At 35.9% G+C, this 24,955-nt stretch overlaps 1 protein-coding gene across 3 annotated transcripts; it reads left to right on the top strand.

Moving 5' to 3' along the window:
* The first annotated feature begins 1,210 nt into the window (after window positions 1–1,210).
* Window positions 1,211–24,485, top strand: LOC147381402 (ATP synthase subunit O, mitochondrial-like). Of its 3 annotated transcripts, XM_086430469.1 has the most exons (8): window positions 1,211–1,506; window positions 1,667–1,704; window positions 4,919–5,061; window positions 5,554–5,604; window positions 6,841–7,084; window positions 19,117–19,229; window positions 23,436–23,522; window positions 24,081–24,485. In XM_086430469.1, the coding sequence occupies exons 3-8, from the start codon at window positions 4,927–4,929 to the stop codon at window positions 24,207–24,209; spliced, it is 759 nt and encodes a 252-aa protein (XP_086286595.1). In that variant the 5' UTR covers window positions 1,211–1,506; window positions 1,667–1,704; window positions 4,919–4,926; the 3' UTR covers window positions 24,210–24,485. The 3 variants fall into 3 exon arrangements, with proteins under 3 accessions (XP_086286595.1, XP_086286593.1, XP_086286594.1); XM_086430467.1 differs by having other exon boundaries at window positions 1,211–1,704; XM_086430468.1 differs by lacking the exons at window positions 1,211–1,506; window positions 1,667–1,704 and adding an exon at window positions 2,961–2,984.
* The last annotated feature ends 470 nt before the right edge of the window (window positions 24,486–24,955 follow it).

Below are 24,955 nucleotides of genomic sequence, written 5' to 3'. Positions count from 1 at the left end.
CAATTATTCCTTAAAATACCTCAAAATACAAGAGAAATGATAGAATTACCCCCTTCATTATAAATAATTCAAAATAAATTAAAAGAAATGTAAAACCACCCTAATTACATAGCAAATACATATGTCTCAATTTTATCCTATAACACTTAATTCTATAACTTCGGTAAGAAGATATGAACTTGAGCATTTGTTCTTATTTTAAATTCTAATATTAATAGCTTCTTGTGTTATATTTTATTGAGTTCCATATGTGAGTTTCACACTTATAACACTTTTTAAACTATTAATATTCCTGTGTTAGTCCTCTAGTATTTGCTTCTATAAGTTCTGTGACTCATGGAGAATGATTCTTGAAAAAACATATGATCCTCATATTATATATCTCAAAGATACTTATTGTGAGAAAAAAAAAAATGATCTTTGAATCTTGTGTTTATGGAGTGAGGATCGTGTGCTTTTATGAGTCATTTTCCATGAGTCACGAGAACTTGACCTTTAATTTGTAATTCACATTTCTTAACTTGTAAAATGTAAAATAGCTCTAGACCATAGGCTTGGTCTTTGATTTTTCTAAATAATATACTCTAGAAATTATTTTTTTCGTTAAAATTATTTTCAATGGGAATTTTCTCTAAAAGTGTTCTTTTCTATTTTATACGTGTAGATGTTATTAGAAATCTTATGAGTCATAATCATTAGAGTCCAAGACATATAAAGAAAAATGTGATCTTTTTTTATAGAATTATAAAATTATTATCTAAAATAATGAATTAATTCTTTATCTAAATAAACATAAAGAGCCACTTATTGGGACACCAATTAAAAATCTCCAATAAACAATACGAGGTATGAGGAGTAAATTAAAAAAAAAAAAACTTTTCTTCGTCTTTTTCTTCTCATCTCTCATCCAAGAGAAGAACAAGCTAGAACTACTCTCTCTCTCATCTTCACCCTAATATAAAATTCCTAGATTTTTCTTCTCAAAAACCCAAAGTTTGTTACTTTATTAAGATCGGAGATTTTTTAGAAAATCAAATCTATAAAGCCTTTGGAAATCGGAGATATAGTTACCAAGATTGGAGAGTTGGAGAAACTCGTGAGGAATCTAAGTAGCTTTTCCAAGATCAGACTCATCCTTCTTCCTCATCAAGGAGGTGTGGCTTCTCGAACCCTAGTTTCCTAAACTGAGACATCCTCTCTCTCTCTCTCTTGTGTGCGTGTGTGTGCCTGTGTTTTCACTATTGTGATTTTGGGACTCAGGGTATGTTTGGATTGAGAGAAGAGGCGAGAAGATAAAATATGCAAGTTTCTTTCAATTTCTCTTGTTTGGATTGTTAAGTGGGGAGAAAAGAGAAAAGTAGAGAGGGAAAAATGTAAAGTTTTGGTTCTCTCGTGGAGAGAAAAGGAGGGAAGACAAGAAAAAGAAGTTTTTCCAACTTTGTCCCTTACCAAGAGAGATAATATTGGCATGCCAACTATTGCTACTTACACCTCGAATAAAAAAAGGTATAATCTGATTTCAGAAACCCTGAGGCGAACTCGAATAGGAGACCTGAAGTATTTCTCCTCTCTCTCTCTCTCCCCTCCACACCTTTATCTTCTTCTTCTTTTACCAAAAACCCTCCACATTTCACACTCTATTTTTTTTTCTTTTTGTGCAACAAAGGGAAGGTCACCTTCTTTATCTTCAAGGTCATCAATAAGGTAATGCTTCTGAAAACCCAGATCTATTTTTGTATCTTAGTTTTATAATCTATGGGAATTACAACATCTTTGTTGCTCTGAAATTTACAATAGCTAGGGTTCAACTTCGATTTTTTTTCAGATCATTTGATTGATTTTAGTTCATAAAGTTTGAATTTGTACTTAAATTCAGTGTTTTTTGGTATTTATTTCGAATTTTTAGTTCTAAGACTGGGTTATTGATGACCTTAGTTTTATAATCTATGGGAATTACTGGATCTTTGTTGCTCTTACATTTACAATAGCTAGTCGACAAAGTATCTGAATTAGATGTTTTTGCGTATAATTAACTGATACCCAGAGCGAGTTTATTGTTGAATGTTTCATAAGAATGCATATATATCTGGGTTTATTGGTAGTTCTGGGACTGCTGTAGTTACTAAGGATAATTTTTTTAATAATAAAACCTATACATTCATAATCAGATTTGAGGTGTTTTGAATTTAGCTTGATTGTGGGCTATGAATATGAACTGGTGCTGATGGATTACACACATGGAAGAAAGATCCTTTTTCTCTAACATAAATTTAAATTGGCATCCACCCAATGTTCTTTACTTGGCTTGGTATTTTGTAATTGGTGATAGAGACCGTGTGTGCTATGGTGACATATATTCCTCCAGAATTATTTTACTAGGGTCTAATGCTTGCATCACTTGTAAAAGGATTTTAACATGGATGACATCACTGAATTTAGGGGTTTCTTTCCGGTGCTCGTTGTCATCTTTTTTCATATTTAAGTAATTAAGTTAGAAAAGAATTGAGTTTGAATACTTCCTAGGAAGATTATGCAGGTTTGTGAAGTTTAGAAGTGAAACTTAATATGAACTCGAGGAAATAGAAAACCTCGAAGTCCCAATAAAGCCTTGGCTCAAGCATCGACGCTTTGGTGGAGTGCAATGGTTATTTGTAAACTATGAAGGGTATAATAGTCATTTGACTAAAAATAATTTCTTGGTATGATATTTGGTTGGAAGATGAATATTTATCATGTTCTTTATAAATGACCTTAGGTGTTTATATTTTGTATCATTGTACAAGTAGAACTTTGTTCTTTTGGCTATAAAGGGTATAATAGTCCTTTGACTAAAAATAGTTTTTCTTCTCTTCTCTTATGACTACTAACCAAACAGGAGAAACTTAAATAATTATGTTCTTTCTCTTGTCAATTGAAATAGGGTGGAGAGAAACTGAGTTTCTCTTCTCTTCTCACAATCCAAACATAGCCTAAGTTACCTAGAGGTAAAAATAATTTTTTTAAATTTTTTGCAAGAACAACTTATATAGATTTTATTTTTCATTTCTGATTTTTGTTCCAATCACTACTCACTAGAGATTCAAAGGTGTTTGAATATATGTTGATTTAGTAGGGCATCAAAGGTCTTTGATGAATTGTGTAGGAGAAGAATAGAGATGCAAATGAATCTCTATTTCATTGCGCATGAAATATTGCATCAAAGGTGTTTCATGAATTGCATAAGAGAAGAATGGATGCAAAGGAATCTCCATTTCATTGTACTGTTTCTCATAGTTTTGAATGATTTCATTGCACTATTAGTTAAAAATAAATTGATGAGTCACTGTGGAGCCGCTTGTTGAGTTGACGAGGTTTGATCTCATTGAACAAAGATTTTCACTTCATCATCTTGGCAAATACTTCTACTAATTTTCACTTCCTTTCAGATTTTTTTTTTGTCCTAAAGCATTGGTTTGTAACAAAAAAAATGGTGTGTACATTTGTTTTTCCAATAAATGGTGTGCACATTCTTTTTTATTTGTGTAGCACATGTAATTTCATTAATTGGTGTGGCAATAGTAAAAAAATTGGTGTGGCAACACACAACTCTCTAAACATATTACAATGTGCAACACACGTGCACTTCCCCTAGTTTTATTAAGTTGGACTTAAATGATCCGTATCATTATTTACCAGTGGACTATTTAGCTCATATTCTCAATAAGAATAATGATTTTTCGATGTCCCCCTCTGACCTACAACCTCATCACAGAATCGTAGATCATTTGCATCGGGATACGTAGATCCATAAATCTTTTCCTTGTGTATCTCATGGAAAATGATTTACAGTTCTGTGATGGGGGCGTATGTCAGAGGGCATCAGATTATCATGATTATCTCAATAATTGCAATGTTTGAAGTGTGTTTTAATGTTAAGTAAAGACTAATGATGAATACACACGGGAAATCATATGCGGTTGTATGCGGCTGATGTGGCAAGGGCATAGAACCACAAATCTTTTTTGAGTGCTGACAATATGATGCCGTTTTTGGCGCACGTACTTGACCCCCCTTGACGTGTTTGGTCATAGCCCAACACACGTTTGACATGTGGCAAGAATGACATCAACAATAAAGAGAATTTCTCTCTTTCCTGTTGTCCATAGATTTATTTTTTTAGATTTCAAATCTTAAAAAGGGTTGTTGGGCCCACATTGATTATCACATTGACAATCCAACAACATAGCCTTTAGATTTCATGAAAATATTCATATTAAAAAAATATTATTTTTCGATCTTGATCCAAGGTGTTGAAATGGACGGCCATCGAGCACCCAAATTTAAAAATAAAATTCAATGGTGAAAAATAACTATTTTTAATTTTTTTTAAAGTTCATATAATTTTATCCTTTACAACTCCATTGCATCGTATCATGTTTTTGAATGTCACAAGGGTGATCAGATCAGAAAGTTTTCTTTTTTTACTATGGACAGGAGAGAGAAAGGGCATTCGACAAAGACCGCGTCATTTTATCAAAATTCATCTTTTTTTCTACATTGTGATAATCTAACTACCCCACGTGGCAAACTCAATCAACTACCCTGACGTGACAAGTTCGGGAATCATAGATCTGCGCTCCTCGGGATACACAGCAGTGCTTTCCCATAAAAAGTGTCTCGATGGAACCGTGTGTCCCGAGGAGTGCAAATCTATGGTTCCTAAACTTGTCACATTAGGTAGTCGATTGAGTTTGCGATGTGGGGTAGTCAGATTACGATGACTCTTTTTGTATTGTGTATCCCGAAGAAAAAGATCTATGGTTCTCTTCCTTAGCCAATAGCATCTCTCTCTTTTTCTAAGGTTTTATTTTTTAACAAAGAAAACCTCAACAGCCATTATTCATACTTTATAAACGCTCCTCTCTCTCTCTCTCGCTAGGGTTTCTAATGGCGTTGGCTGGGCGAATGAGATCAAGTCTCCCTCTTCTCCATAAGATTCTGAGATCCCAATCGGTTCTTAAGCAGAGATCCGTTCTTCAACAAAGCTTTGATGGCCCCCGCCCTGGTTTTCCAACTTCTGAGGTAAATTTTTCATTCATTTTTGTAGATTTTCCTTAATTTTTCTGATCTAATCTTTGTTTCAAGATCCATGAATTACATTTTTTCGGTTCGCTTGACAATCGACCCTATTTTTCTGATCCACTCTAGCATCCTGGATTTTATATTGTATTTTGTTGACGTTTGATTCTTTTCTTTAAATATTTTTGTTTTTTTACCAATATTTCTCTATGGATTTGTAAATACAAGTGATTTTGATAATAAAATAGGGGAAAGTATGATTTTTTGTGATTGATTCCACTATACTTCTGTTATTTATATACAAAGAGATCTCATAGAGGCCAATCGATTTTTGACATCTAATTTCTGATAATTAAAGGAGGTTGAAATTCCTTATTTCTATACTTAATCTCATGGTTCTTTCTTTTTTCTGATCGATTTCTCTCATTGTGGTTCTAGGCTGAATGTTTTCTTGGTTTGGTTATAATCTGAGTGTTCTCATTCTTGTACTCACAGTTTTCAAGGAATTATGCTACTGAAACAGCATCAAAGGAAGTGAAGGTTAAGGTACGTTAGATTTGTCGACACCTTGGTGCGATAACCCTAAGTCAGTCTGTCCAAATCTAGTAGAGTTTTTAATCTTTTAGTGAAATAATTTCTGTGGAACTTCAGTGCTTGTTTCCATATTTCCTTCTCTTATATTGACACAAAACTAATGCATAGTGGGGGTGTTCAGTTTGACTGTATCCGACTTGATCTATTGACAGTGTTCTACTCGAGGTATCATTATTGATTTTGTCTGTTTCTATAGGAATTCTTGCCACTAATCACATTAGGTCTACAAAGATCATTCTTGTTGATTTCTGTATAGTGCAGAAGTAGTGGCGAGTCAGTTAAAGCACCTAGTGGATGTATGCGGGTTTTGAACCCTAGTTGTTGAATCAATAATCATAGACCTTAACAACTTAGCAAGCTGTCACCTTCACCATTTGTTTTTTTTAACTGCATGAAATATGTGCCTTTTAAATTTTATTTAGGTTCGTGGTTTCTCCTATGCATTCTTAAAATTTGTTCATATCTGATTTTTCTTTTTCTCTAGTTTTTTCCGTTACCCATCTCAACTTCCTCATCTTGGCTACGTTCGTTTTTTGAAGATATTTCTTAACCGCCTCACATTTTCCTCCACAAAGTTTTATTGGTCTTTTACTGTCATAAAACATTTTTTTTAGTTTGATTGGTCTGTATTGTTCAACATCCTATTTTGTGATATGCATGTAGTTAGTAAACTAAAACCTAGAACAAGTAGAAGAGGAGAGGAGAAGAAGAAGATTAGAGAAAGAGAGTGGGAGAGAGCCGAACACTGCCTTGGATAGGGTTCGGCCTCTCCTCTTTTATTTATTAAAACCACTATTAAAAGTATGTGGGGCCCACATAACTAAAAAAGATGGGCCCCATTACATAAAAGGCCCACCTCGATATAACTAAAGCCCCTTGGGCTGTCACACAACACATACGAACAACCTGGCTGTTCGTGTAAATAACAGAACAATGGAATTCTAACACATGCAAACTTGAAGAAAAACAAACTAAGGTGTCTTGATTTTTCTAGTTACAATTATCTTCTTATTATGGTATCTTACAATAATAGGTTAACAATTTCTTTGCCTATTAAAAAAATAAAATAATCGGTCAACAATCAATATTTACTTCTATAGGTTTTGGGGAAATCATTGTAAATACTCAAATATTATTTTGATAATGTGTTTCTATTTATGTTAATCTTAGTTGTCAACAACATTACAGGTGCCATTGCCTATGTTTGGGGCATTTGGAACCTATGCCTCTGCATTGTATATCTCAGCAACAAAAGCAAACTTGCTAGACAAAGTTGAGTCTGAGGTTCTTGATTTTGTTGAGGCTTCCAAGAGAAGTCCTACTTTCTCACAGTTCATGAAGGATTTATCAGTACCCGAGGGGACTAGGGTAAATGCTATGGATGAAATATGCTCTGAAGCCAAATTTTCAACTATCACAAGGAATTTTTTGGGTACGTCAAGCCGTTTTAAGAAACTTAGTTTTTATTTGTTGCACTTTGATACTATTATTGGAAAGATGATCTCGAATTATATTTGTGGCCATTGACATACATTTTGTGGGAAAACATTTTTGTTACACTTTTTTGCGTATTGAAATGACAAATTTTCAATATGGCACGACTTTACTATCATTTGTTTTTGATACCTTGGTATCCGAGCCTCTTAGAGGACCCGACTAATCCCACAATGTATGTATGTAACCCCTTCCACATATACTAGGTGTACTGGGGGGGGGGGGGGGTGGCCACCAATTGGGAGAATCAAACTCAGGACCTCTGCTTCTTGAGGCTTGGTCCTAGCCACCTTATTGGCATTGTATCTTTATTCTTTTAGGCATTTAATGTTACATTTTGGATACTTCCACCTCCTTGTACACATGCACACAAATCTCTCTTGCTCTCAATTTAGATGATTCTTGGGGAGGATGATAATTCTCACCATAGGAATTATCCTACCAAAAATGAGCTAATTCTTGAACTTCTTAGTTCTTACCCTATCAAAGGATTAGATGTTGAAATAATTGGGACTGTTTATTTCCCCAAATTTGTTTGGCCAATAGAGGGAAGGGTTATAAGTTTCATGATGGTCTACTTTTTGTGGCATCACCTCCATGTTAAGATCATTCTCATCCAAAACCAGCCTTCAACAGGTCTCCAAGTATGTCCTGCAAAACTTAGCATGGAAAAATTGTGTACAAATATCCCAGCCCATTCTTGTATTTGTATATGATCCCATTTCTTTTGGAAGTATCCAAACCAATGTAAAAAGAGAAATGAAGATTTGGTAGAGGATGACGGGTGCTTTACAACTCAACCTAAGAAAGTATTGAAGGTCTCAATATAAGAAATAATTTATCTCTTTCAAGCCCATACCATTCAAGAAGACAATGATAAAAATGTGATTTCAAATTTTTTACTATATCAACAATAGGGAATCGAAGGAATGGGCTTATTGGGCGAAAGATATCTTGATTAATGAAGGTTCTAAGGAGAAATTGAGGATGAGTTTGTTCTATGCTATGGAAGTTTTGATGAATGATATGTACTCGAGCAAGCCTATGCTTATTAGTGGAACCCAACTTCTAATGCTTTTGGTGCTTCACATTTGAAGTATGCTTCTACCATCATAGATGTTGTCTATTTTGTTAGATTAGTCATGAAGAAAATAGGTCATATTCAATACAAATTGTGGACATATGAAAGAGGATCCTAGTATAGGAGTTGATGGCCACGAAGAAGTCAGCCTCTTCCTCAAATAGCAAAGGGAGTATATCTCCAGTAAATTGGTGGAAGAGATTCTAGAATAATGAAGAAATGAATGAAATTTTAGTCTTAAGTTATCATGTTGTATATGCAGCTCCTGTTTGACAATGAATCATGTATCGATCCTTTTATTCAAGTAGAGTTTGCCCGGCCTACGGCATGGGCATCAGTGTCTGGTTAAGGGGGTAAAAGTGGAAAGACAATAAAATTGGAAGGAATAATTGGAAAAGGGGAGAAGAGAAATGATAACATTTTTTCGAGTTCATTGGTATAAATCTAGTACTATTTGTGACAAATTAAAAAGCACTGAGAGGGAACACTTTAATGGCTTCCTAAATATCTGGAATTAGAAATGAAGAATTAGAAGAGATTCCTCGTAGTGATCCCTTTACTTTTTTGAGTATCCCAACTTTATAAAGAGACATATAACAATCTGATATAAAGATGATGGATGCTTTACAATTCAATTTAAGAAAGTATCTACAGGGCTCGCTACAAGTTCTGATTTCTCTCTATTAAGGCCATACCACTTGAAAAGACAATGATAAAGATATGATTCCAGTTCTTCACTATATGAACAATTGAGAATCAAAGGAATGGGCTTATGAGGCAAAAGATATCTTTACTGATAAAGGTCATAAAGATACATTAAGGGGGATGAACTTGTTGGTTGCCATTAAAGTTTCAATGAATAATATGTTTCTGAACAAGCTTTTTTTTTATTCTTCTTAGAGAGCTGTGAAATCCAACTTATACTTTTGTTTTTTAACATTTCTAGTATACCTTTACCATCGAAGATGCTGCCTATTTGTCTAGACTGCCAATAAGGAAGGAAATAAGTCATCGTCCATATGAATAACTGGAAAATGAACAGTGGTGCCAAGTGTAGAAGTTGATGGTCATGCTCTTTCCCAAATAGCAAAGAGAGATTATCTCTGGTAAATAGGTGGAAGATATTTAGGAATAATGATGAAAAAGACGTGGGATTTTTTACCTTCTTGATATATTATTTTTTAGGATATGTAGTTCCATGTGTGGCAAAGAAACATGTATCAAACAATCTATTTGATCTGGTCAATAGGCTGGTTATTGAGGAGGATTTATGCTTGGTCAGTTTTTTGACATCTAAGATTTAAATTCCTTTGATGAACTAAAATGAGAACTTAGAAGGGAGCTAAAATGAGAGTAGTAGTAAGTTAGAGTGCTGTAAGAATGACGATAGGTGGAACTGAGGTGTTATAGAAGAATTCAGTTTTGAAAAAGAAAAAAAAAAAAAAACAGAGATTAGTTGTTGCCTCAAGGTAAAAATTGACTGTTGAGAACATATACTATTGCATCCTTATCTATGTGATCATGGCATATGCGATTTTATAATAAAAAATTGTATATGTGATCTCAAACGACAACTACAACTATGGTAAGGAGCATTTTTTGGTGCCAGTGTATTGAGGAATTTGAAGGAACTTTGTTTTTTGAATTTCTTTTTTTTGTTCAGGTGAGGAGTCCTTACGTAAAGATTATGGTTTTCCCTTTCTTTTTTGCTTGTATTGCGGATTTCAGCTTGATCTCCTTGTCCCTTTTTTTTCCCTTTCTTTCAATAAAATTGTTTTAACTGTAAAAAATGCATTTAAAAATTTAATAGGTTGAGGAGATCTACCTACACGGGTACACCAAAAAAATGGAAGAAGCAATAACGTACTTGCCCCCTCATCCTTCAAAAGGTGATCCCATCTACAAAATCTTAAAAAAATAACCATATACACTCCTTGAATATTTTAGGCCACAATAAATAGCTTTACTATTTAAAATAATAGCATGATTATCATCGTTGTCTCACCCAAAACACCCATTTTCTTTGCAAATGGAGCATACTATAAAGGGTATGTTCTCTAGATGAGAGAATCAAAGTTTATCAGCTTAAATGATCAAATATGAAATACATATTTATTATGTCTGCCAACTTGATGAAAAGTGGGATCAAACAAATCTTGACATATCCCATGACAACTCTTCGTTTTATTATACATGGATTCCTTAATCGGTTGGTTTCTCATATTATAGACTAAAGATTTATGGGTATACGTATTTGAAGGGAACTCCACACCATTGATGGGAGCCTACTACAAAGAGTACATTCTCTAGAGAGAATAATCAAATATTACTTTTTGACAAGTTCTGGATACCATTCTAGTTGCTTCTCTGAACAAAAAGAAGAATTTTAGAAGAGAAAAATATATCAAGTCTCATAATGAGAGCTTGATATATATTTATAATTCATAATAAGAGAATGGACATAATTGCCCTTACATAGAAAGAATGGAAATAATAGAAATAAACTGATGAAAGTCAAACTAGAACTAACTATCCTAGTATTTCCAATACTCCCCCTCAAGCTGGGACAAATATATCAACTAGGCCCAGCTTGACAAGATGAGAGTTTGTGACAAAAGATCGAACAAACTTTGTAAGCATATCGGTCAATTGATCTGAAGAAGGAATAAAGATTGTCTTAAGTACACCAAATCGAACTTTCTCCCTGAGAAAGTGAACATCAACCTCGATGTGCTTAGTTCTTTCGTGGAAGACTGAGTCAGATGCAAGCATGATAGTAGACTTGTTGTCTCAGAACATCGAGGAGGAACCATCAGTAGGAAATCCTAACTCTGTTAGCAATGATCGAAGCCAAAGAAGTTCATATGTGCCAAGAGCCATAGCACGATACTCCGCTTCAACAGAGGAACGAGAAATCACACTCTGTTTCTTATTTTTCCACGAGATAAGATTCCCACCATAGAAGGTACAAAAATCAGATGTGGATCTCCTATCTATAAGAGAACCCGCATAATCAGCATCAGTGAAACATGACAGATGTGACTGAGCAGTAGATGAATAAAATAAGCCTAGATTGACTACACTAACTACGAAGGTCAAATCCGGTCTACTGTTAGTCAGATAAATTAAATGGCTTACGAGTCTCTGGTAAGATGAAGGATCAGATAAAAGTTCCCCAGATTCAGCATGAAGACGATGATTTTGATCCATTGGGATAGAGGCAGGACGACACCCAAGCATACCAGTGTCCTAAAGAAGATCCAATGTGTATTTACGTTGAGATAACGAAATACCATGTCGTGAGCGGGCTACTTCTAATCACAAAAGTACTTGAGGGGACCTAAGTCTTTAACCTCAAAAATACTATCCAACTGCCTCTTAACCCTGTCAATCCACTGTGTATCATTTCCAGATACTATAATATCATCCACATAAACTAGGACAATGGCATTGCGGCCATCTATTCCTCATCGAGTAAAGTAAGTATGGTCAGAGTGGCATCTGGAAAATCCTATAGATAGAATGACCTTAGAGAAACGCTGGAACCAAGCTCGCGGAGATTGCTTTAGGCCATACAGAGATTTGAGAAGGCGACATACTTTCCCAGAATACTCCCTCTGAAGATGAAATTCAAGAGGAGGGTCCATATAAATAACCTCTGTTAGATCACCATTTAGAAAGGCATTTTTCACATCAAGCTGGTGTAGAGGCCATGAATGACAGGCCGCTAAAGAGATAAGTAAACGGACAGTAGATAGTTTGGCTACAGGGGCAAATGTGGCTCCAAAGTCCTTTCCCGGAGTCTGCGTAAATCCCTTAGCGACAAGTCGAGCCTTGTAGCGATCAACAATACCATTTGCGAGATATTTGATTGTTAAAATCCATTTACAACTAACAGTCTGCTTTTCAGAAGGAAGAGAAACAAGATCCTAGGTGTGGTTCTTCTGCAATGCATCCATCTCAGTAGTTATAGCTCTAGTCCACATAGATCACGTAAAGCCTCATATACAGACCGAGGAAACCGAATAGAGTTTGTGGTGGCAAGATAAGCTTGATAGGAAGGAGAAAGACCCTAATAAGACACAAATTGGGCGATAGGGTGATCAATAACACACCCTCGCTTACTTTTGCTAAGTGCAATAGGTAAGTGAGAGTCAGAAATAGAAGGAGTAGGGGTAAATGTAGAAGGGGATATACCTAAGTCCAAGAAGGAGGTTGGCAAAGTTTGAGAGGGGGAGGGCGATGAGAGTAAACTTGCAGTGGTGGCGGCGAAAATGAAGATGGAGAGAAAACTGGAGAGGGTAGCACTATTGGAGAAGAATCCTACAAAGGAGAAGAGTCCTGCAAAGAAGATGAAGTATGAAAATATGGAATATTTTAAAAAAATGTGACATCGAGGGAATGAATAATACGATGAGAGAGGGAATCATAGCACCGATACCTTTTTGACATGGAAGAATAACCCAAGAAGACACAACAGATATCCTTGTCTTCGAGTTTGGTGCGATGAGGAGTTCTATCTTGAACAAAGCAAGTACACCAAAAAAACTCTAGGTGTAATAGGGAAGAGAGTGCTATCAGGTCGAAGAATATGAAGAGGCACCCGTCCTCCTAAAGTGCCACTTGGAACACGATTCAAAAGGAAAACAATAGTAAGAACTGCCATATTCCAATATGACTTGAGAACATCCATCCCTCGTAGAAGGCAACGGAGGCGATTCTTACGTTCCGCCATCCCGTTTTGCTCAGGAGTGTATGGGCAGGTTAATTGATGAAGCATACCACGCTCATGGAGATGGGAACGAATCCCATCAGAAATGTATTCCTTGTCATTATCTGTTTTAAGAGATTTGACGGCAATGTTGTATTGAGTTTGAATCATTTTAAGGAAATTAACAAAAATAGGTTGTATCTCAGAGCGAGAACGCATTAAATAAACTTAAGTACAACGAGAATAGTCATCAATAAATGTAACATAATATCTATGACCATTAAAAGTAGTAACAGGGGAAGGCCCCCACACATCAGAATGAACTAAATCAAAAATAACATTAACTCTGTGCATGCGAGGAATATAAGAGGTACGTGTGTGTTTCGAAAGCTCATACACAGAGCACTGAAGTTTGTGTCCACTACAAGATTGTTTTAAAGTAGGAAATAATGAGCATAAGTGCTGAAAATTAGCATATCCTAAGCGTGCATGCCATAAGTCTAAAGTTTGAAAAGAAAAAATATGATTTCCAGTGAGTGGGAACATGGAAGTTGGGACAGCAGTAGGTGGAGCTTCAAATAGGTACAACCCATCCCTCTCATATCCCTTGCCAAAAATCCTCCTCGAAGTCAGGTCCTGAAAAACACAGTGAGTAGGAAAAAATGTTACAAAACAATTAAGCGATTTTGTAATATTACTCACAGACATAAGGATAAGAGATAAGTGTTGAACATGAAGAACAAAATCAAGAGGAAAACCGGGATAGAGATATAGGACCCTTATTGTGAATAGGGGTAAGGGACCCATCAGCAAGGCGAACCTCCTTATGAGTAGTAGAAAAAATAGAAGAAATAGAATGATTGGACTCACCGGTCATGTGATTAGAGGCACCGGCATCAATAACCTAGGTCAAAAGAGCAGAGTCAGATTGAGTAGCATGAAATGCAGAAGTATTCGAAGGAGTGGTAACAGATGCGACTGTCGAGGATGAGGGAGTCTGAGCCTGGAGCTGATCCTGTACAATAACTGAAATCTGTGCCTGAAGATGTTGCAAATCAATAGTACCAAGAGAAGCATGATCAATTGATGTAGATTCCACAACAGTAGCACGGGGTTGACCCCTAGAAGATCTCAACAGGTGGGGATAGAGCTAAAAGCAGTGGGCCTTCTCATGGCCAATCTTCCCACAATGACTACACGTAAGACTAGGCCTGTCAACGGATATATATCCGATCGGATAGTGCTATATCCGATCGGATAGTGCTATATCCGAATTCGAATCCAAAATTTGTTAGTGATATCCGAATTCGAATTCGAATCCGATCGGATACCACTAACGAATATTCGAATTCGTATCCGAATAAATTATCGGATATCCGATATTATCCGATTCGAATCCGAAATTTACTATTCGAAAATTATCCGAAATCATTATTCGAAATTATCTGAAATTTATTCAAAAAAAAAAAAAAACCCTAACCTGACGATGTCGGTGAGCTTTTGAGAGAGAGGGAGAAAGATACAGACGCTGATTCGGCCTATCCATGGATGTCGATGCTCAAGGTGAGCCGCTGAGAGAGATTCCGACGGTTGCCGCGAGGGATTGAGATCGTGGAAGACGATGAGGGTTGTCGGCTGTCGGGCTGAAGTCTGTAAAAAGCTTTTGAGAGAGAGAGAGAGAGACTGACTCCGATTTGACCTGTCAATGGACGCTGATGCCGAAGGTGAGCCGTTGAGAGAGATTCCGACAGGGTTGAACCATTGAAGAGTCGATGAGGGTTGAAGAGTGAAGACGACGATGGCTGTCGAGGAGGCCTGTCGAAGAGGGTAGAAGACGATGAAAGCAGAGCCGCAGAGGGCAGAGGCTGCTGTCGCCTGTCGGGCTGAGTTCTGTTCGACAGAACCAAAGTTCGAAACTTAAAAGAAAAAAAAAATATTAAAAAAAACTATTATTTTCGAATCAGATATTATCGAATTCGAATTCACCTATATCCGAATTCGTATCCGAAATGCTATCGGATATTGAAAACTATCCGAATCCGAATTCGATATCCGATTTTTCGAATTCGAATTCGGATTTCGACTATCCATTGACAGGCCTATGTAAGACCACTTCCTTTACCACGCCCACGGCTCCCACGGCCTTGATTTCTAGATCCTTGAATACAGGAGTTAAAAATCTCGAATTGGCCGCAAGAGCCATCTGATTTGTATCAGAAGCAGAGATAATGACAGCAGACTGAGTTTGAGAGGGAACAACACGACGACGACGCTCATCGCTATCAATAGTCGCGAATGTCTCAAATAAGGAAGGTAGAGGCGTGGTATTAAGGATTTGGGTCCGCAGTGCTTCAAACTCAGGGCGTAAACCCATGAGGAACTAGTATGTGTAAACCCATGAGGAACTAGTATGTCTGATGTCGAGCAATCCTCTTGACACATACCCAGCTGCTTCTGTAGATAACTCAGCCATAGACTCATAGTGCGAAAGCTCCTCCTAACGAGACTGAAGAAATCCAAAATAATCTGCAACACTCTGATTTCCTTGGGTAGCTTGAGCAATATCCCGGTAAAATTCATAAATCCTTGAGTCATTGCGAGCATGTGCATATGTCTGAGTGAGAGTTGACCACAAAGAGGAGACGGTCTCATGATACATAAACATAGTGCAAATGCGTTGCTCTATGGAATTAAATAACCATCCAAGAAGTCCAATTATTAATTTTCCATTATTCAGATTTGGGATCAATAAGGGGTGGTAGGAATAATGCTTGACAGCCAACCAGATAAAGTCGCACAGACCGGGACTAGCTCTGAAAATTACAGCCATCTAGTGGGGCATTAGTTATATGTTGAACTGAGAAATTGGCCCCAAGGGTTGTGGTAGAGTCCTTAGGCTCGTGAGTCATCATTGCACACTATGAACAGGAAAAAACTTTGGATTGAAGGGAGATCTCCCGTATTAGTCTTGTCTAAAGCTAGATAATCATGCTGATTGTTGTCGGCAACACCAAAAATAGCCTCTACTGCTGTCGTGAGGTTGAACCAACCAAAGTAGAGATGTCGTAACCTGTTGCTGTCGCAGGTCTTGACACAGCCTTAGAAGTGTTATAGGGCTGATCACCAATCACCCAACAACTATGTGCTGCTGTCGTAGAGCAGCTTAGGCCCCGTAGGGCTGATCGAAGTGTACACAACAGCTGGCTGCTGCTGTATACTACTATTGCAAGTCGTGTAGAACCAGATAAGAACCAGTAGATTGATCGTAAGTGAGATTCAGACCTGTGTAGAACCAGATAGGAACCAATCAACTGATCGTAAGTGAGATTTAAACTTGTATAGGTCTTCTACTGCTGTCGCAAGTCACTCTAGAGCATGTAAATCTAATCACAACACAGATAAGGACCTACTGCTGTTGTGGATCAGGTCGCAGGTAAGGTTTAGGCCTGTAGATCTGATCGCAGGTGAGTTTTTAGGCTTGTAAATCTAATCGTAGGTGAGGTTTAGGTTTGTAGATTTGGTCGCAAGTCACTTTAGGGCATGTGGATCTGATCGTAGGTGAGTTTTTAGGCTTGTAGAGAGCTACTACTGCTGTCGCATGGGCACTATAGGGCATGTGGATCTGATCGGTGGTGAGATTCAGACTTATTGTTGCTATCGTAGAGAATAATATAGACTTGGAGCTAATCGCAAGTCAGATTCAGACTTGTAGATCATCTGCTACTGCTGTCGAAGAGAAGAGTGGGAGCCTGAAGGTTGATCGCACCACCAATAGGGCTGATTAACGTGCACCAAACAGCTCAAGGGTTGATTGCCAAGAGAAACCCTATCCTAGGGTAAAAAAAAAAATTCACAGCGCAAATCTCTATTGCAACATGTGAAGGGCTAATAAATTCTTTATCACAACATGCGATTAAGAAAACATGAATCAAGGAAGAAAAGAGCCCCCAAAGGGGAGAAACTCCGAATGAGGCTCCTGCTAGGTTTAGTGAATTAAGGACATTGGGGGGAGGAGGAACGGAAAGGGGTTGTGCTAGGTTTTTCTTTTTGGCTCTGATACCAAGAAGAATTTTAGAAGAGAAAAACATATCAAGTCTCATAATGAGAGCTTGATATATATTTATAATTCATAATAAGAGAATGGACATAATTGCCCTTACATAGAAAGAATAGAAATAATAGAAATAAACTGATGAAAGTCAAACTAGAACTAACTATCCTAGTATTTCCAATACAAAATACCCATAACCTCTCACTATCCCAATCAAGATTCCTGCTTCCATACTTGGTCCAAATGACTCTCCACGTATATGGCTATTCAACTCCAAACGTCCATAGCCTCTTGTCCAAGATATCATGCTCATTACCTTGAGTGGTATTTATTTAGAACCTTGCCTTGTCATTCCACAAACAATTGAGATATTATTATGACAAGGGATGAACAAAAATCCAGAGCTTTGATTCAAAATCATCTTGATTCATCATCTCATGAGGAATTGCCAAAACATTTGATTTTTCGTTCATCTTAGTATAAAGGATTAGTCAATCAAATAATACATAATAAGTGGATTGGTTTGAAAATATATGAGTTGCTAGTTATAGAATATTATTCCTTCCAGACTTGAACCTAGCTAAAATAATACAGGTTTGGAGAATTTGACCGCCTTTCGCCGAAGTATAATAATTTTCTCAACTCTTTTGTAATGGACATAGGGGTGAGGAATTGGGATATGAAATAAACAATAATATTTGATTATGTACTCTTAAGTAACAACCTTGAAAGATCTTAAGGTTTTCGACAAGGATACTTCATTGAAATGTTTTAATAGTCGGGTGCCAAAAATCTTTTGATCCATAACCAGACTCCATTGGTCTATGCCTCAAGGTGGAATATGTTGTATTAATTTTCTCTCTGTTTTTCTAGTATTATTACATAAGTCGTTATAATTTTAAAGGGTCCTTGTGACATTTAATTTGCATAAAGGTTCTTTTATTATACATTTTTTTTGGCCTTGACCTCCAGATTCTAGTTGATTTGGAACTCCATCAATGTCTGGATCCCTTTTCCACTATTTTTGTGTTTCTTCCTTACTCTATTTCTATACACTTACTTCTTCTTGAGACTTAGCAAGCTGTTAAGCCCTTTTAGTCAAAGTGCTTGTTGCACTTTTTCTTTCTTTGAAAAAATAATAATAATAATAATTTGAGGATTAAAACATGGAAAGTTGCCAATATGAAATTTTAGATATGGTTAACTTTTAATTTGATCTTGATAGTTTGGATTTGTCTGATAAGTTTTGGAATCTGAAATTGTGCATGGTAATTTTTTTTTTTTGAGACATTTCTTTCATTTTCTTTTTTATTTGAGTTTCTATTATGTATGTATTTAAAAAATGGATGCTCCTGAAGGTTGCGCTTTACACATTTGAGTCTTACTCCATAAGACTTTGGCTTCTGAACACTTTATCCCTACTCCTAAACGTGTAAAACACTACCACAAACCTTGCTGATGGCTAAAGTTATGTTCAGCACGGAAACTACCTCAAAGTAACAAATGAGTTGCTTCTAGAATCTTAACTAGGTATAAGGAAGCTCCTGCAATTACTGGCATCGTCTGCAAATTGTAAATGACAATTGTTGGACAACCCTTTATATAGCATTCCCAATGCTCCAAGTGTATTGTCCATGAAGTTAGGAAAATCAGAATGGCTGATTTTTTTTTGCTAGAGTGATCCTTCTTGCTTTCACCTTTAAAAATGTTTTCTTTTTTTTTAATAACTTTATAAGCTTATTTTTCTGTTATGGTTACTGTTTAGTTGAACGAATCTTCCAAATATCTATATGCAAAATTACTGATGTGTTATTTGATTGCTACGTACTGCCACTTAAATTTGTTGGTCTTTTTTGGCTTCACTTGTCATGTCTTCACTAATGCATTTTAATTTGACCTAAATCATGAATTCATGGTATTTCTGTTCTTTGAAGTGCCATTATGGGATTGTTGCTGTTCCATATAATTGTTACTCTGAATACTACTCAATTGAAAACTGTTTTTTATTAATGAATACTCGCACTCGTAGTCTTACACTCACCAACTATTTAGCTTTGGGTTTATATAGGTTTTGAACAATTCTTGCTTATTATTCTGACGCGCCGGCTTTGGCTTTATTTGCACTAGTTATCTTGACTGAGCAAGGGGGGCTACGATACGTTGAGAATATCGCAAAGAAATTTGTGGAGTTGACCATGGCACATAGGGGAGAGGTCAAAGTCACTGTGACAACTGTCATTGTAAGTTATTTTTCTCCTTGACATGCTTATATTTCGTGGCAAAGCGCACTATTCATAACTAGCGTAGTGTTGGGTCTTTTGGGATTTGTAAGATATTTTCTTTGTGGAGATGAGGATTCTGAGTATGGTATACTTGATTTTGGAAAAATCTTCATAAATACTGCATCTTTTGATGTCCATGATGCTTGTTTGAGTGTTTAACCAATATGTGGATCTTGATCCATGTGGTCACAGGTCTGATGCGGCTTACTCTCTGAAAAAGGTTTAGTCACTAACTGCTTGTGCTATAGTATAATGGCCTAGGTTTTACTTTATTTTGTCACACGATCCTTGTGGAAATGGAACTATTTTGTGGATATAGGCGGAAACATTTGGAAAACTATGGAAATGTTGTGAAAATCACTAAAAAATTGTATTACACTATTAGACAGTGCTTTTTATAGAAATGACAAAGCAAGCATGTAAAGTCACACGCCACTTTAGATGAAGCAGCCGTTAAGACACTATGACAGTCTAACATACAAATTTATATGTCAGCGAAAGGGTTGAACTAAGGACAACGAAGTGTTGGTTCTTGTTCCCAAACAGCCAAAGGGTTGAACTAAGGACAACAATCTCTTACATGGGAGGCTATCAAATCAAAGGTTTAAATCCTTGTTTCGATGCAATGTTTTGGTCTGGAGAAAAACCCAAATGGTCTCGACCAATACTTCCTAGACAGAATCCATGTTTTGTTACGGTTTCTGCGGAAACTGGAATGTTCTGCTGAAACATTCTGAGACTGATCAAGCTTTGAACAATGATCACGTCATATCATCACCACTTTGCGCCTTCATACGTGGTTCAAAATAATTAGAGATGATGTAGTTTAGACGTCTATTGTTCCCTCAAAAATCAGTTTTTTCATTTGGACAGCTTCCCTTGGTCAAATTCTAACTTTCGATAACCCGATTAAACGGGGCTTTTCCTCACCAAATTATTGCTTCCTTTGTAAAAAGGCTGGGGAGTCACGGAACCACATTGTTATTCATTGTCCTTTCTCTCCTTGCATTTGGTTTCACTTCCTTTCTCCCTTTCACTTAGTTGGAGGTCTTATCTTTGTTTATTGGGTGAAATTATAACGTTTTCTCCCATAGAAAAAGATATTTGTGGGTCATTCTTCTTTTTGCCGTGTGCCGGGGACTTTGGAAAGAGAAACAGAATGGTGTTCTAAGGAGAGGAAAACACTCCAAGAGGTCATTTTGGATATTTTGGGTTGGATTTTTTTTGTGGAGCAAGCTGTCAAAGGAGTTTGAAGGGTGTTTTTCGAAGATTTTATTTTTAAGTGGGTTTCTCTGTGCCATGTGTAGCTCGTTTGTGGCCAAACTTCCTTTCTTTCTTTTGTTTCTTTTTGCCTTGTCTTTTTTGTTGTATTATTGTATAGGGAACACTTCGGCCGCTTCACTTTTTCATTACTAATAAAATCTTATACTCTGAAAAAAAAAAAATTACAGAGGATGGAGTCCAATGTTAACTGCGCTCCTACATCATATGATTTATATAAAGGCTTGGGGATGGTATATGACCATCCCCGACAAGGGACAATGGTATTGTGGCTACCATTTTTCTGATCCACTACTTGTCTCTATGTTACCAAATTCTACTAGATCGAATTGCAAACTGGTACAAAGTTGAACCAATCCGTGGTGCAGTTTCTATATTGGGTTCGTGGAATTCAGCAAACCTGTGCTAACTAATTTGTGAAACCAACCATTCTGGTTTACTGAATTTTATTATTGAGTTTGGTGAACCAAATCGTGAAGTATACAATGTTTAGTTGTTGTTTTTGAAATATTCAGTTATGCATATATATATAAAAGAGAAGCAAAACTAGAATTTTTGATGTAGGACGAGGAGGGAAGAAAATGAAATCTGGGATAGAAGGATAGAACCTTGGAATCACACCAAGAATGGTGGAGAATTCACTTCACTCCATGAAAGAAACTCATTCTTTATTCATCAAATTATTCATTAAAAAAAATCCTAATACAATCTATATATAAAGAAAATAAATCTAAGAATCCTAATCAATCTAAAATACCAAATAAATAATTTAATTTCATAGCTCTCTCCTAATTTTCCAACCCCTATAAACTTAAATAAAAAACAAACTAAATTTACCAAACTACCCCTAAATATAATACTAAGATCATGGGTTAATAAAACATGAAAATAAGCCTCGAAGACCATAAAAATAAAGTCCTAAAATAGAAAATTAAATAAAAAACTAAAATTTACTCTTGAAGCTTTGATGTCCCCATCAATTTTTCTATTTAACACTTGAAAATTTATGAACCCTATATTTGTACTTGTAATTTGCATGCTTAAATTATATACACACACATGCACAAGTGAATTGAAGCGAACCAAGAAATCTATTATCTTTGCCTAGCCTTACACACATGGTTCATTTTAGAGTTGCGACCACAAACGTGAGACCTTCTGCCTAATAAACTTCTCCAGCGGCTTCACTAGTCACTGGTTATCTGATAGCCAAGTAATCAGATCATCACCCCTGGAACGGTTTGAAGAAAATCCACTGGGATCTTCCTTTTATTTCTCTTCCCCAAGAAAGCACCCTACTGAAGGAGAATTTAGTGTAAACTCTTAACCCAAGAAGATTACCCAACTTTCTCTAGCCTTCTTCTAGGTCACACAACAAGCAAAAAGAAAATTGGTCACATTTTCCTCATTATTACATAATGCTTATGAAGGAGAAGCTTTTGAAGCTTTCACTTAACTTCTGGATGGCTCTGTCTCCCGATTTGCCAAGGGCATTGACACTTCTTTGGGATAATTTTCGTTCTTTTAAAAGCAACTATTAAATTCAAATAATATTTGTTATTGTATCTTTGTAGAGTTAGAAAGAGAACCTTGTTCTTTGTCGAAACTCAAAAAATCACCTCCGTTTTATTTTCTATATATAATTCAGTGACTTCAACAATTCTCTTTATTTCCGTATATCGTACTTTTGAAGTACGTGTTTCTACATCCTACCATCCTGCCTTTGACTTTTTCGCTAGTGTGCTGCTTAGAATTTTTAGGAATCAATTTTGATACAAAAAAATTATTTGCCAATAATATAGTCGTAACACTAATCAAAATACAAATAAATAATCATTTAGATGAGAATGAGAGAACATTTATTTTATCATAGATTGAAAATATTTTGAAAATAAAGATGCTCAAGGATGACGACTAAGGGATGGCCCCTTGCCTTGAAGTTTCCATAGGAGCATCTTAAATAGCCAAGTCCGTTAGAAATAATATTGGAAGCTCGGATTATGACGTAGCAGAAGCGTGTGAATCAAGAGACTTGATAGGAATTAAGATATTGTGTTCAATAGGACACTCCAAATCAATTTGAATCAATAGATTCAATTGATAAATAAGCAATAGCTTGAAAGAAAATAAAGCATAAAGCTAAAAAGTAATTAAGAGAGAAAATATAATTGAATTGATTGATTGTTTGATTATTATTAATTTTCGGATTTGGAGTTCCTTAGATAGATAACTCTATCATAACAATTTAAAATTCTACTAAAATATTAAAAATTAACATTCTTAACATATCTTTAACATAATACTAACTTTTTAATCCTGTTTGAACTCAAATTGGACACTTCTAATTATATAGCTTAAATAATAAAAACAAATTAGAAACTAGTAAGGAATTGTACTTCTAACATAACTATGAAATAGAAATCCTACTAGAACTCTAACTAGGTTTGTAGATGTCCTACATCAGAGTATGACTAAAAGATAAAAGACCCACGGATAATCTCCAAAACTGGTATATGAATTTTAAGTTTATTTTCTGTTTTATAGAAACTGAAACCCACAATTAACTGAGACTGTAGGGCAAAGCCACATTAGGATGTTCTGATCTCTTAGTGTCAATCTAATCATAAGACTACGTTTATTTTTTTTTTTTTTACATAAATTTTGTAAATCTGACATTGACAATGTATTTCAATCAGCCACAAAGTTAGTTCTTGATTGTGTTTGATGAAGCTTTTAGTTAGAGCTTTCTCTTGTTGGCATAAAAGAACATTTAGTTAGAGCCACCTGGTTTTGAATTATTTCTTTTTCATTTCACCACTGATGCTATGTACTTGAAACCCAATTTTCCAACCATTCATTTTACTCTGTTTCCTTTGTCTTCAGCCCCTCCCACCAGAAGAGGAGAAACAACTGAATGAGACACTGCTGGAGATTGTTGGACGTGGGAAGAAGGTTAAGGTTGAACAAAAGGTACTTACCTTATATCAAATTTTCTTACTGTATTTCTTTTTTTATTAGTTTAAGCTTGTTTACACCATGCATGCCATTTTTGTTTAGGATTTTCACATGGTCTGCTGAGAATCACATTGCCTTACTCTTTTCCTTTGACTTATATTATTTGATAAAAAAAATAAAAATAAAACTAATTTGTTTGAGCCATCTGTTTTAGCTATGTTGAAAGAAGTGTAGTGCTTACTCGTATGGCAAGATCCAAACATGGAAGACTCTGGTATCATGAAAAGTTTCTGTTTTGTAAACATAGAAACCTCTCATATTTGCCATGAGAAATTTCTGTTTTATAAAATAAAACTTCTTATTCTACTATGAATTATTTATGTTTTGTAATATAAAAATATCATGACTCTGGTATCCATGGTTTTGGAACCCGCAGGACATTTTAATAAAGGTATCCTTTGATAACAATTAAGATCTCTATTTTTGTTTTTTTTTTTTAAAGCTTTTTATTTACACAATATTGTAGTTGGTTTTTGAAGAAACTGAGTCTTAATTAACACCATCCACCTGCAGATTGACCCATGCATTCTTGGTGGACTGGTGGTGGAATTTGGGCAAAAGCTTTTTGATATGTCGATAAGGACGAGGGCAAAACAGATGGAGAGGTTCTTGCGGGAGCCCGTCAACTTTGATAGCATCTAAAAAAGAGGCTTCATTGAAGCATTGTGGCATGATGGATGAGCTTGCTATGATCACTCATTTTCATGTTACTTCTGTTGCATTTTCAATCAATTACACTTTAGAGAGGTTTCTCATTAGAGCCTTGGATTGGTGGTATTTCTCTCTTCGAGTCTTTGGGTTGTAGGTCTTTCAATCTGAAATAAGGTATCAACACTTATGTTTGGGGAACAAACCTTTTTGTCCATTTGGTCTTTTGTTTTGTTTCTTTGAATAATAAATCCAAACATTTCTTGCACAGTTCATTTTCTTAGTAGCTTAACCAGGGATACTAAGTCTCTTAAGCCCTTCACAAATTTCAGCAAATAGTTTGCAGCTCAAAAAGTGCTGCAAATCATTTGTGGTGCAAATCTTTTGCATTTACATGAGTACCTATCAAGCAGGGCCTGCGCCCCAAATGTTTTGCAATGAACAATTTACTATGGCTCTGGAGCTATTGGGAAATCTCTTATGAAATCATATTTTGTTTGTGTTTGGTTCATAATTGCAATTATTTTATTGATAAGCTGGGGATATACATTCTCATATAATTTCATGAGAGGTCATTACACAAAAGAGTGAAAAACATCAGGAAATAAGGAAGTATCTTATGAGAAAATAAGTTCTTGATGATGCCCCTTACTTTGCTAGGTTGATTAGCTTCTCGCCATTGGAAAACAAATTGAAATTCACTGAAGAAGGCCAGCCGCTCATGATTCCGTTTGCTACTA

The sequence above is a fragment of the Akebia trifoliata genome, unplaced genomic scaffold, assembly GCF_017979445.1.
Source record: "Akebia trifoliata isolate Shusen 1 unplaced genomic scaffold, ASM1797944v1 Contig00515, whole genome shotgun sequence".
In the NCBI taxonomy this organism is placed as follows: domain Eukaryota; kingdom Viridiplantae; phylum Streptophyta; class Magnoliopsida; order Ranunculales; family Lardizabalaceae; genus Akebia; species Akebia trifoliata.
The sequence above is the reverse complement of the archived record's forward strand: the minus strand, read 5'-3'. Positions and strand labels throughout refer to the sequence as shown.

Bases quoted from the DNA above. Each gene is read 5' to 3' on its own strand.
- LOC147381402 (XM_086430469.1), top strand. From the start codon at position 4,927: ATGGCGTTGGCTGGGCGAATGAGATCAAGTCTCCCTCTTCTCCATAAG. The intron at 5,605-6,840 runs GTACGTTAGATT...ACAACATTACAG, and splicing joins CAAAGGAAGTGAAGGTTAAG to GTGCCATTGCCTATGTTTGG. The intron at 19,230-23,435 runs GTAAGTTATTTT...CTTTGTCTTCAG, and splicing joins TCACTGTGACAACTGTCATT to CCCCTCCCACCAGAAGAGGA.